General features: G+C 36.2%; 1 protein-coding gene across 13 annotated transcripts in view; it reads left to right on the top strand.

The window, feature by feature from the left end:
• SOX6 (SRY-box transcription factor 6) overlaps positions 1–19,554 on the top strand; it is a 380,628-nt gene that overhangs the window by 148,939 nt on the left and 212,135 nt on the right. For all 13 annotated transcript variants that reach the window (XM_071808952.1, XM_071808951.1, XM_065839463.2 and 10 more), the window contains one exon: positions 8,688–8,898. In XM_071808952.1, coding sequence (XP_071665053.1) covers positions 8,688–8,898 — 211 coding nt within the window. The remainder of the gene's footprint in view (positions 1–8,687; positions 8,899–19,554) is intronic.

Here is a 19,554-nt window from a genome sequence, read left to right as displayed (position 1 = left end):
ATCTCCTAATGTACTGTATCACTGACATTCATATACAGTTTACAGCATTCCTGCATGTTTATAAGGATTATCTGCTCTGGGATTCAGCCAATGTTATTATAATTCACAACAGTTTTATGTGATACCTTTATGTCTCATAAATGTCTTGTTTTTATTTCAATCTTCCAAATGTTTCATCAGTGTTTACCTTAAAGAAATACAAGTACTCTCTGCAGCAGGATGGTTTCCTGCATGTATTCCTCTGCAAATGCTAAAAGGGAAACATAAAGCATGTAATACATGTCATGTAACTATATACAGAGAAGGACTTCGATGTGCATTTGATACTGCTAAAAGCATAAATACAGATTTTATTTTGATATTTACTATAGATCCAGTTATAAGTTGGACAACTAAGACGATCTGATAGGAAGAAGCTGAATATATACAAAGTGATCTGGAATATCCAAGCTACACAATCCTTGTTTTGTTTGGCAGCTTCTGACAAGCATACATCACAAAATATCTGTCTTTATTTACCAAAAAGGTAAACAGTGATAATCAGCTGGAACTGATCACAATACATCTTCAGTGTCAGTTTAGATGAAAATATAAATCTAAATAATAATTCTGTAAATAGTTCTTCTGTTACTTTCTCATTAATAAGGGCATTAACCAAAGTCCAGGGCATGAAGTCTCAATATTACTGTGATTTATTGCCAAACATAAACACAGGGAGTTAGGACATACAGTATTTGGTAATTTCCTTAGTTAAGGAAATCCTTAGCATCTAACTCTTACAAGAGCACACATGAGTTTATGTGTATCATTTGTGAGTTGACTGCCATATAGACGTTATTGGTCATTGAATTTAACAGTTTGAGGTGATTTTCTATTCTGTAATGGAGCAAAGTACCTGTCATAATTTTTCATAGATTTGCTCATTTGTAGAGAGAAGGTTTAAATCACAGTTGAAAAATTCTAACCTCCTGAAATCTCTCTCCCCAAAAGTTGGTGTACCTAGATTCATTTGGTTTTCTCCAACAACAGAGAATGAAGGTATAGCTGCAATTAAGTGGTCGTATTTTACATCAAACAAAAAAGTGCCTGCATATTCCTTCCAAACAGATATCTAGTCTTTCAGTGACCTATTCATAAGGCTATATTTGTATCATGTATACCTGATTATTACATCTCTTATTTATTTTTTTTCCCCCCAGCCTTGATTTGTGTAGTATTTCTTGGGTTAGTTGTATAAAAGGTGAAATACAAAATTACAAGCCTTTTACAGGTTGTATTCAGCCAATGAAATGTAAGTTTTATTCAGCGTAAATGCTGAGTTAAAGACTTGAGGTTTTATTCCATTACTTGCCATGTGCCCTCCCACTAGCATCATTTGCTGAGACTTTACAAATTATGTTCTCTCAAAAGCTCATAGCAGTGATTCTGAAGACTTGGATTTAAACAAATCTGTCTTAATAAAACTTTTTTTTTTTTTGATTGGATGAGAATTGGAAATGATCACTTAGATTTTTAATTTCTCTTATTTCTGTTTAATTAAATTCCTCAACATGGGAAACCATATTTAATGTAGTGATTGGAAATGATTTTGTAAACATTTGCTTTCATTATATGTTAACTCCAGACTAGTTCCAAGTGCCAGCATGCCTCTAGTACTTGGAATCAAAACCACTCTGGATATCCAACTTTCCTGGGGTGTTTACATGTGTCCCATTCAATGCAGAGACAGATAAATATCCCTTTATAACAGAAAAGCCTCATCCACATGGAAATAAGCAATTCAGCTAACACATTTTATGTTAGTAATATTTACTTTCTACTTCTTGGCCATTCATCCTGAAGTGTTGAACTCTTACAGAAGACATCTTCTATCTGGCTATTGAGTAGGTTTGCAGTCGTCAACTTTCAATCAAACTTGACAGTAGTTATTCTTAAATTGCTAACACTGTGACCCTGATTTTGTACAGCCCACAGTTTCAGTCCTGAGTTTTCCTTTTTTCTCACCTTCCGAGAGTATCTCCTTTGAGAGAGAATCTCTGCTCCATACATGAAACATAAGGCCATCATAAAGGAACTTTGACATCTTTATTAAAATCCACAGCCTCATGCATTCCTGCCTTCTAAGGCTCCCGACCAGAAAATCCAGCTCACCAGACTGTTGGCCTGTCCATAGCGCATACAAGGATCCCAAAGTGAGATCTCTCCCAATCCAGATCTCTAATCATGATTGTGGAGTCCCCTAACCAAGATGTTGCTTTTCAGGTCCCAAATGCAACCCCCATAGGTTGTACTTTGACCATTCAGAGCAAGGAACAAGAATACTGAATCTCATTTTTAGCCTACAATCTTTCACTGATAAAACTGTCATTTTGTGTGTGTTTGCTCTATTTTGGAAGTGAAAGGGCTTCATAAAAGTTGACACAAGTTGGATTGTGATTCAGCTTGCAGATATTGCTATAAACAGTAGCTTCCTGATCTGAAAAATACTGGGTCAACTTTCAATACCTTTATTTAGATCACTTACATCAGTACTCCTGCATTTATACTGTTAAAACTAGTGGAATCACTAACGGGAAAATGAGCTACTTAAACTGTTACAATCTAAATGCACAAGGAAATAAATTTTTACACTAACAAGAAAATTATGATTATTTGTTCAATCCCTTTTCAACAGAAACATCTAAGAAAGTATAAAGATTTTCTTTCATTTGTACAGAAACTGAGCAGGTCTCTTTTTAAAGAATTTTATGAATGTAACCTGGGAAATCTAGTGAATATACATGCTGAAAAAACATTTTCTCAGTGTAAATGGCATGCTGAAGTACCTATACGTATTATCTCAGTGCAAGAGTTTTAAGGGAATTATTATGGAGAATGTGAAGAAAGTACCATGTATGTAGTGACAAAGTGTCTCCCTCTTTATTTATATCAAGCCGCTGTTTGTAATTATTCAGAGCTGTTTCTACCATTAGCAAAACTATCCCGAAACCACTCACAGCAGCTCTAATAGGAATGGCCAAGAGGCCATGCATTGTCTGCACCAGGCAGCCTGGAGCTGGAGAGCTGATAAGGCTCAGCACACTGTTGGTCGGCCATACATATCCAAAGCAAACTTGGGGAGTGGTTAAAGAAGTGCATTGCCCCTCTAACAGGAGGAAGGCCAAGGATAGACCTAGGAAACCTTTCACCATATTGCACTAGAAATCTTAATGTTGTTTTCTCATTTACATACGAAGGATAGGTAGATATTTTAGGGATAAGTAAAAGTGTGATTTTATGCACGGGCTACCTATCTCTGAGTAAGCCATGTATAGTAATTTAGTATTCATGCCTTGCTAACTTATGGTTTTCTGTCTTTTGTGCATTTATCTATTTTCTGCCATTTTCTTCACTTTGAAATCTAATCCTTGAATTTTAATGGCTATGTATAGGTATTTAATCTGTTATAATAGGGACATTTTGTCAAAACACTAAGCACAGTGAGTTGAATGATCTGTAATAAAACTTTGTCTGTGCTAATGGGATGGCAAGGAAAAGTACACAGAAAAAAATGCCCTTTATTTACCTCAATATTAAAACCCAGCATTTCAAAAATAGACTCAGTTCTGTCCCTGATGAATAGTAAGCAGCTGGGATAGTGGTCCAGACTGAGTTCCTCTCTCCAGCTGCTGGGCAGTAAGATTTTCTGATTTAGTCATCTTGGCAAATAACTAAGAACAACTTTCAACTAAGAACATTTTTATATCTGACACAGTAAGGCAAAGAAGAAAGCTTAAGGTGTAAAATCATCATGGTGGTTCCTTAAGCAGTCAAATTACAGGCTAGTCTGGAAATGCCACCATTGTGGTAGGCAAAAATCCCTGTGCAATCCCCTTGTGTATTCTGGTATAGGCATAAACAGCTCTACAATTATTCAGTAGTAGTGTGAAAGTGCGAGGATAGTTTTATAAGTCTAATGAAGTATGGTGGGATCCTGAGCAACCTGCACCAGGTGTCACTTTGGAGCAAACTGAGGAGAAACCCACTTTGCTACTATCTGTATTAAGCAATACTTACTACCTAACACTTTGTGTTAGAACGAAATGAAAAGAATTTACAAACATAACTTTTTCTTCTTTTCTTCTTATTGGAAGTAAAATATGTTGACACTTGATTAATATGTCAATATTGTTTTATTTCTTGACTGGAAATTGAATTAACTCCAATACAGTGAAGATTAAAAATGTGTAGGGTTTACTATGACTGAATTTCACCACTGTTGGATGAAGGAGCGTGCTCCGTGATAAGTCTTTTGTCCATAGACTAAAAGTTTGCTATTTATCTTATTATAAAATATTTTCCTTTCCCCCCCTTCCTTACATGAATATCATGGAAATCAGTAAGAAGAGCACACATTGAAAAATGCCCTTTCACAGGGACTGTCATGTACTGAAGATACTATTTCAAGTTTAGACTGAAAGTGCCATTTTACAGAAATACATGAATTTTAAACCTGAGAATTCAGGGTTGTGTTATAGTTGTCTTGTGTATTATGTAGCTACTGGATGAATTTGGGCACCAAACAGTGTTGAAATGCGTTAAAGTGGACAATCATATCAGTCATATTCTCTTGCTCGTTTTCTTAGTATTAGCAGTTATGCAGAGAAGAGTTGGCTTACATGGAGAATTTTTATCAGTGCAGCTGGATTTTTCAAAATGAAAACATTTAAGTTGATCTTGGCTAGGCATTTTGCTTGTCTTTACCTCTTCTTCCATGCACTTGGAAAAAGCATGAAAAATACCTTTAATAGCATCCTTTCTTTCTTTTCCAGTCAGATGAAGTGGGACTTCCTTGTTCCATAAAAGGTGGCTTTACAAAGCTTCTCAAGGACAGAGTCTCTTTCATTATTGAATCCTCCCCTATTCAAAAGAACCAGGTTCCCCTTTCCTAACCATGGATTTATTTTCTTGTTCCATGGTGAGAAGCATAGTGGTCCTTTTCCATTCTGGACTCCAGATTTTCTAGTGAGAGTGTCTCATGCATTAAAGCAAGAGGACCAACAAACAACTCGTGGAGATGATACACCTCTTCTCTCAGTCAACACACATTATCCACTAGTCTCTTTTCAGATGATACCTGTGCCTAAAGGTTGTATTTCCAGTTACATTAAGAAGGTATCTGCAAGCCACTTGTGAATGTCAATACAAATGAATTTTTCAGAGCCAGACCTGCACCTGATGTCTGTGATAGTTGCAATTCTGGCCATGCAGTGGATGAGATGTTGGAACGCAAATGTGAAATGCGTTGATCTGCAGAAGTTTATGAAGTCCACCAAACAAATTAAAATCCTTCGTAAATTTTCTGCAACCTTTATTTGATTTTCAACAAACTGAACACTGCAGTAACAACTTACCCTCAAATACATTTGAGTCACCTTTCTAGAGAAAATATAACAGAAATGATTCCCTTGCCCCAGTGTTTTTTGATCTGTCTAGTTTGCTGTGAATGTGAGGTCAGTATCACCTGTTCATATGGCTGGAATGAAAAAGAAAGCTGCCAACAGCAGATACATAGGAGTGCAAATATCTATTCTGATTGCATAGCTATAAAATTTGTCCTCAAGCCTTTTCAATGGTTCATTTTAGCTACACTTGATTCACAAATCTATCTAGAATCATACAATGCATGGGAATGGGTTTTGTTGCTTGTAGATTATTGTACATGCAGCTGATTTAGATTTTTCTAGCTGAGTTCTGCTATTATTAGATAAGGTATTTACACTGCACTGGTCTACAGTTTTTCCATTTACCAATTTAATCCCCTGAATGCCTTTCAGTTTGTGCAGTTCTCCTGCTGAATCCTCAGCCACTCTTTTTAACCATTTCTGATTCCAGAAAAAGATGAGGCCTGGAAAGTCGTCCTTGTTGGGCTTCTCAGAGTGCCAATTCAGATAACACACTGCAAATGTGTTAGCTGTTTAGTGACTCCAATACTATAGCTGTAGGGCCAAACAGGACTGAAAATATTTGGGATACTTTTTATTCTTCTTTTTTTATTCTATATTTTAATTATACACAAAACTGCCAGTACAAAACACTTTATTAGTTGTACAGAGCCTAATTCCTGCAAAGGCTGCCATTCTGCCTCCATTACATAAATGTATATAATTTGCATGGAGTTCAAACTTGTCACATCTTCATTATGGACACTGCAGTCTTTTGGGCATGAAAATGAAGTGTGGATGTACTGCCTAACGAAGGCAGAACTTGGATGGTCTTTCATTAGCATCAGCGGAAAGTTGTGCTTGACTATGTGTTCATCCAGATGGGGGAGAGGATAGGTTATCAGGAGGAAGAATGTTCAGTCATTTCTACTTGCTCCACAGATTAGCCTTATTGTCTTGTTTCTGGCCTAAACAATAGGTTTAGTGTTCCTTGCTGAGAGGATGAAAAACCATGCATTGAACCTGATGGATAAGCTTCATGTACTGGAAGAGGGATGTTGTTTTCTTGAAAGCAAACTCTTTTAAAATTAATAAGTTGCTCTTATACTGCATTCCTCAGACGTGAAAATGCCATGTTATATGGTATTAACATACACTATACACTATAGTATATATACTATAGTATTAGTATGTTATTATCTTCATTGAGGAAATGTATTATTTCTATAATTCAAGTTAAAAATTTGGAAAATATTAGAAGATGCTTTTTCATTTCCATTGTAGCTTAGACCAAATTTGAAGAAAAAGGCAAAGTAGTGTTCAGAAACAATTGAAGATAAGAAAGCCTTCCTTTTCTAAAGGCAGCTAAATAAATTCAGCTCTGCACCTGGTCTGTCTAAGCCATTGTTATCCTTTGTGATGTTTGATTCTTTAATCAATACAAATGGGTGGAATGAAAGATTCTTTAATGTTTGATAGATGAAAAAATGAAGGTAAAGTTTTTGTTCCATGTAACCTCTCTTTCTGTCTGTGCTTACAAAACCTCTGTCATTCCTCCTACGTTGACAGGGGTGCTGCCAGCGCTGAGATGCAGTAGCGTTTTCTTCTAGTTTCCTGTCTTAGTGAATAAATAAGTTTTCAACATCACTAGCAAATGGTTCTTCCTTCTCCAATGGCAATAGTAGTGCTGTCCTGATCATAAACTGTTGTGATTCTGTGACAATTTGTCAGCACCACCTTCTACGCAATCCACAACCACACTTGCTCATTTTTAGTGTTGCTCCTTCTGTTACATTGCACAGCTACTTAATCCTTTCAAGACTAAAGCAAAGATTTATGTCTGATATTGCTGATGGTTACTGTTCTCTAGTTCATCTTTCTTCAGACCTTGTTTCTCCTGGAACATTTCCCAATATGAGTTTATTCAGTTCTTTATAGATGGGTATTTTCAGCTCATAGAATAGTAGGAATATTATTGTTTCTGGGGAACATTATGTATTGGGAGAGTGATCTTTGATAGAACTATTAATTCATCTCTTAATTCTTCAATATATTGACACTGTTATTATTGCTCTTTAATGTATATATAAAAAAAATCTCTTTTGTGGCATCTGGTATACATGCTGACATTTCTGGGCATACCACAAACAAAAAACTCAATATTTTTTTATTCCCATTTTTTATCACTCCTAGTATTATGAAAATTATAATAGAATAATAATTTTGGAAAGGGAAGTGTGTAAGAAATTCCCATGGTTGAGTTTTTGAGGGAAAACTGAAGAATTTGTCATCTTTTTACGTGAAAGAGTGAATGAAGAGATGCAGCAAATATTGCATCTGTGGTCGGGAGAATGAGGAGTCTGAGCCAGAGAAGTTCACGAAGGAGATGATGGGTGATATCACAAAACTTAGGAGAATTGACATTACTTGTTGCTTTTTGATGCTCTTTTTTTTTTTTTGTTTCTTTAACTTATTACTCAAATACGTCTGTTATCTATTGACAAGGTGATGAAGCCTTTTTACTTCTCTTTCTGTGTTTTTGACTATATAACACTTTATCTGAAATGTGTAGTCTCAATACCTACATATCAGCATACATGACTTGTTCTGCCTTAACCTCGTTTCCTTGTTCATTCTTGTCTGTGTTAGCTTGGAAAATAATTTTTCCTTTTTCTATATTAGAAGCATTATAACCTTTATTCTTTATGAGAAGGTTTTAATTTAAAGAGCAGCGAATGAGCATGGCTAGAGAAAAACAGTAAGCTTTGTTTAACTGTGATGTAGAGTCCTTGATCCACACTCATTATTGACCTAAATCTTTTCCTAGTTTTTAAGTTATGTTATTTTCCGATAGATGGTGTTCTATCCACTAATAATTTATTGTTGCCTGTATTTTCTCTCTCAGTGCTACATGTATTGCCCTTATTTAAGGAACTAAGGAAAACTGTAACAGCTTAACACATTCATTGGAAAAGTGTTGAAGTGGCTTGCTTCTGACAAGGAAAATCCTTGATGAAGAGTACCTCAGGCATGAAGTATGATCATTAGAAGCATGGAGAGGACTGGCCTCAAGGAAAAAAGAACCTTTGTCAAGCACTGAAACTGAGAAATTCAGTGCATAATGCTCATTTTAGAAACTGCAGGATATATATATATTTGTTAGTATTACAGACTAATTAATAATGCTTTCAACTTCGACCTGTTTAAGATCCTTCTGACATAAGAGAATAGCCTATGTTTTCATATTGTATTGTTTCTTTGCAGGAGTCAGAGAGTAATAAGTTATGTTCCCTATATTCCTTCCGAAATACCTCTACCTCACCAAACAAGCCCGACGAAGGAGGTCGTGACCGCAGTGAGCTAATGACCAGTGTTAATTTTGGAACGCCAGAACGCCGCAAAGGAAGCCTTGCAGATGTGGTGGACACACTGAAGCAGAAGAAACTAGAAGAAATGACCAGGACTGAGCAAGAAGGTATGTTTTGGATAAGATTGATCCACTTTCCCCAGCCCCAAACCCTACAATTTTTATGGCATAAAGAATGTGTTGGTTACCAAGCACCAGAAAATTGAGTAATTGGCAAAGACTAGGATAAAGTTGTTCACAGTTTACTATGGCAGTGGTAGTTTGAGATTCATTAGAGATTTTAGCGAAATATGACAGTTTCTAAACTTTCTAAATGGTGTTGATTGTCTGTGAGTCAAAGCAAGAATGTTGGTGTAGATGAAAACTCAACTTTTACTTGAAAGGTTATGATGAATTCTGAACTGGTTGTAGAGTTGTGAGGGATATTCTTCAGTGGTATTTGTTATTTTTATTTTAAAAGATAAATATTTGTTTTAAACAATTAGAATACAGATGAGCTGGTTTGTTTTGCCTTGGAAATTACCATCTTTAACCGCCTTAATGACCCAGCATCTGAGGCTAGGAGAATGGGAAAAAGTTGTAAGTGTAAAGAGTACTTATCTGCCCAGTATATCTAGAAATGTGGCTAAAGAAATAATTTGTTTGCAGCTTGCTTAGATATTGTTACAAGTGTTAAAACAGAGAGGTAGAAATAAGGACAGATCTTTGAGTTCTAACACAGTTTATGTATTCAGTCCTTATTCAGAGATTCTCATTGCCTTTGCTAAGATTTTTGGCCTTGATTGGGACTAAACAGAATTGGAGAATGAGTTTATCAGTATATTTGTGCACGTGGTCAGGGTGCACCAGGACAGTCTTTGCTCATGTCAAGTAGAATTAAATCTTGGTTGCTTCTGCAACAATACCTTGTAGTCTATGCGCTCATACTTGAGTTTGAATCAGGGAAGATGTGGGACCAGGAGGCTCTGAAATAGATTAAAGAGGAGGGGGGCATCTGTGTAGATTCTGCTGGTTATTTTACCAGTGTTGTTTTCTGGCATTCAGAATAACCCAGGAAAAATATTTGTGTCATAGTAGAACTACAAGGCAGTAGAACTTTGTGATTTCTTTTTTCTTTGAAATATGAATGAGTTCAGAATGGTTTTACCTCATCAGTTTCATGGTATGGTCACGGTGCACTTCAGACACTGAACATTAGGATCCGTTGGCTCCATATAGCAATGTAGATTTCAATTAAGACTGGTGCTGATAAAATAATATTTTTAAATATGGAATAAAATCACGTAGGGGTGGAAGCAGGCTTTCAGATTTCTTAGTGTAATTATGAAATGCCAGCACATAGATGAATGCATTCTATAGGTGTCCTTTCTGAAGCTGGTGAAACATCTCTAAAGAGAGAATGTCCCAGATTCTTTACTACCATCTGTCTGCTTTCAGCTGTAAAGATCACTCTTTTAAAAATTGCTTTCTTAGATTTGATGGTTAGACTAGGAAAACTATTTTAAATGTTACTTTGGCAAAGTTGTTTTTTTACAGTCAGTAACAGTCGTTCGACACTCCATGCTAATCAAAGGTCTTGGCTCATACTTTGCTGCGGGAGTATGCAAGTTCCTGTTGATTATAGTGACACCAGAAATAAGACTTTTCCAGGAGTATACTGAATGGTGTGCTAATAAAAATGTGCATCAAAAAGTTAAAGCATAGTATCTTACTGTAACAATTCAAGCATTTCATAGCATATTTTTGGATGAATTCTCAAGAGCTTTCTGCAATTCCTCTGTATTAGTATACACTAGTTGATTTAAGAGAAGTATGTGCACAGCAGAGAGATCCTTCTCACTGAATCTGAGCCTTCCATGCTATGTGTTCTCACCAGCTGAGAAATGAAGGTCATTTCTGGTCTATAAAATAATCTTACCTTTTATGAATCATGTTATACTGGAAAACTATTCCCAAGTCTGCCTGTAAGTTCAAAGGTAATTGACTGTATCTTCATGTTAGGTTCTTTTCAATCCATCCAGCATTTTCTGTAGAAATAAAGGTCTCTTCCACTTTACAGAAAATAATTAATGAACATCTGACTGCTACCATATCTGACTAACACAGAAAAATCATTAATAGACTAGAAATTCTTTAGGATGTTACATTTAGGAAGTAAAATGGTTTTGAACTTCTGCGTAGACTAGAAGCACCAAAATTCTTATGATAGGTTTGAATAGATATTTCAGTGTTCAGAGGTTTCTCTGAATTAAAAAGAAGTAAACTGTCCATAATTGTTTGATTGGAATAAAATAACACTTAAAAATGATTGCTATTTTAAGACTCTGATCTTTGTTGTGACTGTGGGTACTGCAACTCACTCAGTGCGGAGTAAGTTGGAGAAATTAGATCTGAGATTGTGAAAATATTGCCATCTTATAGCTTCTTATAAACAACCTAATCAATAGCCTAATCACACATGTACCATACATGATGCTCTTTAACATCTGACATTTAAAATAGTTTTCTGTGGAGTTCTTAAAATGGTATGCAGCCAATGCTGTTGAGGAGCTCTCTGTGCAGTGGGTCCTGATCTGTCACAAAATTGCTTACCCAAAGTGAAAAACACCTGATGATTTGGGGAACAAATAGACAGAATAATATAATAGCTCTAATGAATGTAATGGGGAAAAGATGTATTTCAGCTGTATTCTACTGTGTAAAATCTGTGGGGCTTGAAATATTGCATGACTCCTTCAAATAAATTAATAGTACATGTTAGCAACTTTTATAGGGAGGAGCTCCATGGCTGTTGAAATAGCTGTGGGAACTGGGCTAACGTACAGTCATAGATTAAGTTAATTGTAGAGTTAAAAGTTGAATAAAGAACCCAAGAATTGCAGTCATCTGCTGCAAGTCTGTGAGTACAAGAAGAAGTCTCTTTTAATGCTATTATAGTAACTTTCTAGTCCATCTGTAGGGTCTGGATTTGAGTAATATGAGTTGCTGGTGTCAAATACTTAAATATTTTGTGGTATACCTTAGGTGTCTGTTAATGCTTGTGTATGCTACTTGTAGTCTCCATTGTACCTCATAACATTTGGAAAGAAATATATACTGAAATACTTTATCATGCCTAAATAGATGTATTTAATCAGAGTCCTTTGCCTTCTGAAAATAAGTTGTCTAATGAGAATTTCATCTGAGCAGCTGTGACTGAGGAGGTCAGTAGGCATTGCCTAAGAGAATATGGCCCAGCTGGTTAAATCTGGTTGTTGTAGTGATTTAAATGGTCAAGTGCTGCTTGTAATCCAGGACCGTCTGTTTGTAGAGGAAAGAGTGAGTGCTTCAGCATAATGTACAGCTGTTTTAATCTCTCTTTAATAATAATACTTCAGCCAGTGTCATGTCTTGTGTATAATACTGGGAACATGCACACCTCATGCAGGACTGATTATATCTTAGATAAGTTTTTAGTATTATTTGTAGTCTGAAAAACATCACCAGCTTTGCAGGATAAACAACATTTCTTGACTTCATGGTCCAATATTTGCATACTTTGCGCACTGAAGCATTCCTGTGTCTTAATTTGTAATGATTTGGAGATGAGAAAATTGATGAGAAAATTGTAACTGGGGGGGGCGGGAAACAAAGAATGCTACAAATATTTAGAGTCAATCTGAGTATGTAAAGACTTTGCTGACATGTGTTCTCATAAGACAGAAGAGGTCAGAAAGGAACAGGTGTCTAATATAATCAACAACTCTAGACTCTAGGGCTTCTTGGATAACTTTAATATATTCATCATCTTAGTTTTTCTGTGAGCAGAAGTATTGTTTTGCTGGCTTTTTTTTTTTTTCTCCTGTGGAAGTATCCTCTAGTACAATCAAATATTAAATCTCTTTGCAGCTCAAATGAAGTGTTTGTGTTAGGTAGCATGATCAGACTGCTTCTTTCCCTTTCTATCCCCCTCTAGTAAAAGACCTTTCTTCCAGATTATTGCTTACATTACTTTTAGTGAGACAGATTTACATCGGCTGGGCTGCCTGAATTCTATGCTGAGAATTGGCTTCCAGACAACTATTCTACTGTACTTCATCATAAGCCTCTAGGAGCAATAATTAGTAGTACACATCTTGTCTGTAGCTAGGAGAGCAGATTTCCCCCTTTCAGATCTGGAATGCTAGGTTGGCAGGTCAGCTGGCACTTCTGAGCTGGAAACTGGGCATGCCATTTCTGCTAAGTGCTAAGCCCTCATTACTCAGGTCCTGGATTCCTAATTCACTTTTGACCTTGATTCTGAGCGATGTATACAGTATCATTTTTCAGCCAAGCACAGTTCAGAAATCTAGCACAAGCTTTTTATAAACTGCTTCCCATTCTTGTTTCCTCCTCGAAGACCATAGTTGAACATTCAGAGATCAAAGATTTTTATGTATGCATGTTGGAATAATGAACATCTATATAAAGAGTAGTATATTCATAAATTTCCATCTATTCTCTGTCATGTGCACCTGTTTGTACTCTCTCTCTATGGGTGGATATATGCAACTCATAGTGATACGTAATATGTCTAAAGATATCTAAATTAAAAACTAAGGATACACATGTATTATTCATTTTATATGCAATAGGGAAAATCTTACTACACTACTGGGTAGTGCTAGTTTTTGTGATTTTATATTTTGTTGTTTTATTTTCTTCAGCTTCATTAGTTAATAATAATTGAAAGCTTTCTTTTATATTGCCTTAAAATAGATTAACTCTTCCCCTATAAGATTTTCTTTCATGCTGGTAAGGACAGTACACTGAACTATTGCACACACAAATGTTGACTTCACTGGGAAATAAAGAACCTTAAGCTTTCACACACTGTTTTATAACTGGACTCTGGTAAACCATTTTGGTTGTAATTTTATGCAGTTTTTGTTGTTGTCTTTTTTATTCTTATTTATTTTAATTTTTTTATTATATATTTTTTTAATTTTTTTTTTTTTTTAGTGAATCTGTATGTACTATATTGTATTAAATGACTGGAGAGTTTCGGTTTTGTATTATTTGTTTTTAGCTGCCCACAGCTTAGAACAAACAGAGTTGAGGCATATACACTTTTTTTTTCTGGTATAGTTTTAAGCACAACCTTTGAGGACCTTACATGCTAAGAGTTCTCTTTTGTGGGTCAGGTCTAGAAGTGAACTACTGATCATCTGTGGTCAAGGAATATTTCTGAATGTTTTTCAGAAGTTTTACTGAAATGTACTTGAAGTTATCTATCTTGTGGTGTGCTCTGTACCCACACTGATGAAGGCATGATCCCTGGTTGTCCTAAGACACCTGGCTTTTACAGACCCCTGTTCTTTATTCTACTTTTTTTTTTTTTTGATGGCTATAGATATAGTATTCTCTTTCAAGGCTTTAAAAATGTTTCTTGGATTTGGTATGAGGATTATCCAAACTAACTGTTAAAAATTACTTAGTATTACTGTTTTGTCTTTTGTGATAGCTGTAGAATTTGTAAATGGTAACTGGGGTTCCTCTCAGCTAGGCACAAGCTCTTTGTGAAAGAACCCACCTATTTCAAAATCCTTTCATCATCTTTGAAAAACCATGCCACATCTGCTCGTACAGCTCTCATTGTATTTCCCTTTTCTTCTTCTTAAAAACGGTTTTTGATAAGCAAATTCAAAATCAGTTATGTGTGTAGTTAATTTAATAGATATTTTTTGCTTGCTTTTTGTTAGAAGCTGTATATGGCAGTGTCCAGGCTGAGGAATTTTTCTGCTAAACTCCAAACATGCTTCCAAAATAAAAACACAAAAGCCCGAAAGTCCACACAATAAATAGATGACTCAGATGAAATTAGAGGAGAGATATGAGATGCATTTTCCTAAACCTTCTTGAATGACCTACCTCTTTACCATATAATTAAACGCAGATCACTGTATCTCTTTCATCCAATGATCTTGGTAAAATCACATGGTCACCCCTTTTTCTTGCAATTTATTACTGCTTTAGAAAAATGTATTCTTCTATTTAGAGAAGTTTTCTAGATCATAACATTTCTAGTAGTTCACTTGTTGAAATGTACGGTGAATTCTTATGCCTTAATGTGTTCAATTAAAGTAATTTAGGACTTTTTAGGAACATTACCACGAAGCAAGTGGTTTCTAGGGTTATTTTATTGGTAACTAAAAAAAGATGCAGCCTAGTTTCTTTATATCTAATGTAGTTGATTTTTCTATCAAAAATTCATTCTTGTCTGAAGCACAAATATAATAACTTTAATGAACTTGTTTTAATGACACTTAGAATGCAATATATGTTTTGGATTTTGGGATGCAATATATGTTTCTGGATTAAATGCTATCCCACAATTTCTGTTTAAGAAACTGGCACATGTTGTCATCTTTCCATCTTATGTTTGCATTTATTATCTGGCTGTCTGCACTACAATCTTGTGCAGTGTTGTAATATCTGAGCATCTAGTCAATACTCACAGGTCCTGTGTGGATTACGGTGTAGTGACTCTTCAGCATTTCTCAGTATGTCTCATGCTACATTTGAAAGTTTCCCTCAGTTTTCTTTATTCTGTAGTTTGTTCATGGCACAGAAATGGGGAACAGTACAGGCTTTTACAAAGGTATCATGAAGAATGAGATCTATATGAATAAGTCAATAGATTGTGGAGACCATCTTTTTTGCTAAAAGGTTTTCATGTCCCTTCAGTTCTGAGCTCTAATTCAGGATTGTCAACAACAATGCAGTAAGTATGACGGTAGCAGTTTTCATAAGAAGATCTGCTGGAAGTTGAACAGAAATAGCCACATGAGGACCTGTCAGGTGAAAATACACCTTGTTAACATCAGGCAGTTACCTAGATGTAGAATCTGTGGAATTTTATGGAGCTTATGCTTTTCTGGAGGTTCTTTTTCCCCGTGCAGGTTGTTTTCTTGTTGAAGCTTTGTACCTCTGCATCTCTACAAAATTGTTGCTTTTGTTAAGAAACAGAGTTGATTGTAACTCGAATCCTCATGTGGGGAGAGTCTGAAATTCAGGTCTCGATTCTGAACACTAGGACATTCCTTCTAGCTGTAACTCTTTAAAATATTTTTGGATAGATGTTTACTTTCACCATTTTGAGATGCTTGCATTACAGCGAGGAAATGTTTTTGTTCAGCCCTGTGTATTTGAGATTAGTAAAATCCTTTTCATCAGAACAAATGAGCTTTCAGCTTTTCCTCATTGTCTCTGAACTTGAGCTGTAGGCAGGGACAGATGAAACTGAAACAGGCTGAAATCTTCACCAAGCCAACATCTGCTGACCATTCCAATGAGTTCCTCCCCGGTGACTATTGTTTTCCAATGTCTTACCTTTATGCATCATCTCATCTTTTTCTTTAATCCCACTGTACCTCTCAATTCTGATATTGTCCACTGCTGGATACAATTTAATTTAATTTTTATTGTGTGATAGATAGATAGATAGATAGATAGATAGATAGATAGATAGATAGATAGATAGATAGATCGATCTTGTGTGTCTACATGCTTCCATTTGATATAATTTTCTGCACTATGCTCCTCTACATTTTTGTCTTCTTTTTAGACATAAGATCTGCTATCTTTACACTATTTGTATGTTATTAGTATTATGAAAGTATTCTTAATATTAAAAAAGCATGTCTAAACCAACAGGTTTTTACTTACAGCAGTAAGAAATGCAAGTTCAGTGTGAATGGGTAAAACAGACACTGGTCTCTGTGCTCAAGAATGTGAGTAAATAGCTGTAAAAATATGGAGAGTTGCTTCAGTTGGTAGCAGAAAAGCAAACTCAGACTTTGTTGGCTTCTGATGTACTGTGACATAAACACAGTGATGATCAGATCAGATTGAAATACATGTTGTAGCCATCGGGTTAATAATAGGGACTAGACTGCAATAGTTTCCTTCCTAAAATTGTTGTCAATATAAAAATATGAGGAAAGATGGGCTTGAATGTGGCTGTTCTTGTATGCCATTGTATTTTCCAAGTTCTGTAAGGTGAATGACCTCAGATTTCTTTGGCGATTAACTTTAGTTTTAGTTGGTCTTATTTGCTTTGCCCTTCCTGCTGTTTTGCAACGGGGCCTAAAAGTACTTTAAGTGCTTGTGACTGGGGTAATGAATGGAAATATCTTTCCAGCACTGAGAGTATTGCATTAGACTGAATAGTCACCTTACCTGTAAAAGCACTATTAGAGAGGGGCAGCTGTAAGTAAGGATAACGATTTGTGTCCAGTGCTTATTTACTGAAAACTGTAAATGTATTATTTATTGAGAGCTCTCCAGACAGTGCTTGTCAGAATAAAAATGTCAACTCTAAGCAAAATGTTATAATACATAATAAAAATGCTAGGTACGCACTTTAGAGGTACAGCTAATTAGATCTGCTTTTCTTAAAGAAATGACAGTAAAAATGCTCAGCAGCGTATACATTTTAAATGCTGATATATTCCTTATTTTTCTAGATAGTATTTGGTTTAGATACCTTATCATTACTTAAAAATAATTCTGACAACTTTATTTGGTTGCCACAAGAGAGAAGGAACCATTTGCTGCCTGGCTGTGGGAGCTCGGGCTGCCTTGTTTTTCTAACGGAGGGAGCAGCTACTCTCACCCTCGGTGTCTGAGTCTGAAACTCCAAGATGCCACTTTTTTCGTGAAGGAAAACCTGCCTCCAGTGGAAACAACAAACAATTGTTAAGATTAGTCTTCAGCCATGCTAATTAACCCCAAATAAATATTATGTTAAGGAGACTAAATACATTCAACATCAGTATTACTTTTGTGTATTATTAAATCCAAATAAGAATTAGGGAAAAATATAGTTAATTTTTTCCACTTAGAATACTACTTTATAAAGTATTTTTTAGACGTTTTCATTTTCCCTGAAATTTGTAGTGGGTAGAATTTGAGCTTAAAGAATTTGGAAATCTCCTAGAGTGTTTTATGATCTGAAGGAGGAAATTGAATCTTTAATTTATCCGTTTTACAAAGAACCGCTCTGTTCAGTATCATAAAATTTAGGATGTCATAATGAAAAGCAACTTTCTTCTTTCAAGTATATAAGCCAATACAAGAAAGAGCCTTACTGTGTTTACTTCAGTGACAATCTGTCTGTGTTCTCCTGCACTCAATTTGCTGTCGGTTTCATAGAGCCAGAGAATCCCAGAGTGGCTGAGGTGGGAAGGCATCGCTTGCGATCATCTCATCCAACCCACCTGCTCAGAGCAGTATTGCTCAGAACAGGTTCCTCAGGCCCATGTCCCATCGTTTTTTGAGTATCTCCAAGGCTGGAAACTCCACAACCTGTTCCGTGTTTGGTCATCCTCACAATAATGAAAGTTTTTCTCATGTTTCAAGGGAATTTCCTGTTGTTCCATTTGTGTCCTTTGGCACTGGGCCTGTCTCTGGGAACCACTGAGAAGAGTGTGGGTCTGTCTTCTTTACTCCCACTGTCAGATATTTATATATTATCCCCTGGAACCTCCTCTTTACCAGACTACACAGTCATGGCTCTCTCAGCCCTGCTTTGCGTGAGAGATGCTCTGCTTGTGTCTTGTGTCCCATTGCTGGACTCTTTCCAGTATTCCCATGTCTGCCTTGTACTGGGGAGCCCAGAACTGGACACAGCACCCCAAGTGTGGTCTCAAATATGGTTTATTTTAAGGCCTCTAGTTCTGCACTGTGGGACTGATCTGATACATTTAAAGCCAAGAAGGGCTTTGTCATGAACTTCAACAGCAGTATGCACAAGCCCTTTCGGAGTCCTGTTCACCTGAATAATTTGAGTTCTAGCTCTGTGTGTGTGCTCTTGCTTCCCAGTGCATAGCTGGTGAGGGCAAAGTGAAAACCAGGAACAAAACATAATTCAGTATTCTGAACTACATGTTTCTGTGCTTCATTAGTGTATTTTGCATTGTCAGGAATCCTTCTAATTTCCATTAGTAGCCAGGCTTCTTCCTTATTTACCCGTTGGCGTGTTTATCTCCAAAATGAAGCAAGAGGTAATAGTTGCTAGTGTGTCAAAATCCCCCCTGTTCTTTATTACTTTTATAACATAAAGAAGTCGTGGTGTTTCTGTAGAGTTTCGATTGTGATTTTCAAAAAAGAGTGCAATAGCCCTTGTTAAATATAGTCGTGAGGGCAAGTACTGTGCAAACATCTCCTGTTAGCATTGCTCTGTCCTGACTAGCAGCAGCCACTCTGCTGCAGTCTTGGGTTGGTCTTTCACATGGGCTGCCAATAAGTAAAGCTGTGCCAAAATGTCTTGTTCTACAGCCTAGCATTTTGGAATGTATCTAATAGCTGTTTTCTTTTATTAATCATAATGTATTTTTAGTTTTACTTACATAGGTGGCCAGAGTTCCTGGGCAGAGTGCCCTACGTATGAATGCCTGTTTATTTTCATCTTCCTTTTTGTTAACTGTTTTACTTAATGCTTTACATAACCATTTGCTGTATTTCAGCATGAAACTATAATGCACTGCTGCCTGCTCACATTTCTTAAAGAACTTGACGTGACATCACCTTCTATGGTGAATCATGATCTTCACTGAACCTAAAAAAACCCATCTTGAATACTCCTCTGTTTTTGATTTGTTTGAAAATGTTGAAGCGAGCAGGCTCTTTCACTCACCTGGAGGAACTCTGAACACAGTCTGGAGAGCCTGCAGTGGCACCAAAAACACTGTGAGCTCCGTAGTGAATTTCTTGTTAGTCTAACACCACCTTAAGACTGAATTC

This window comes from Patagioenas fasciata, chromosome 5 (genome assembly GCF_037038585.1).
Source record: "Patagioenas fasciata isolate bPatFas1 chromosome 5, bPatFas1.hap1, whole genome shotgun sequence".
Taxonomy (NCBI): domain Eukaryota; kingdom Metazoa; phylum Chordata; class Aves; order Columbiformes; family Columbidae; genus Patagioenas; species Patagioenas fasciata.
The sequence above is the reverse complement of the archived record's forward strand: the minus strand, read 5'-3'. Positions and strand labels throughout refer to the sequence as shown.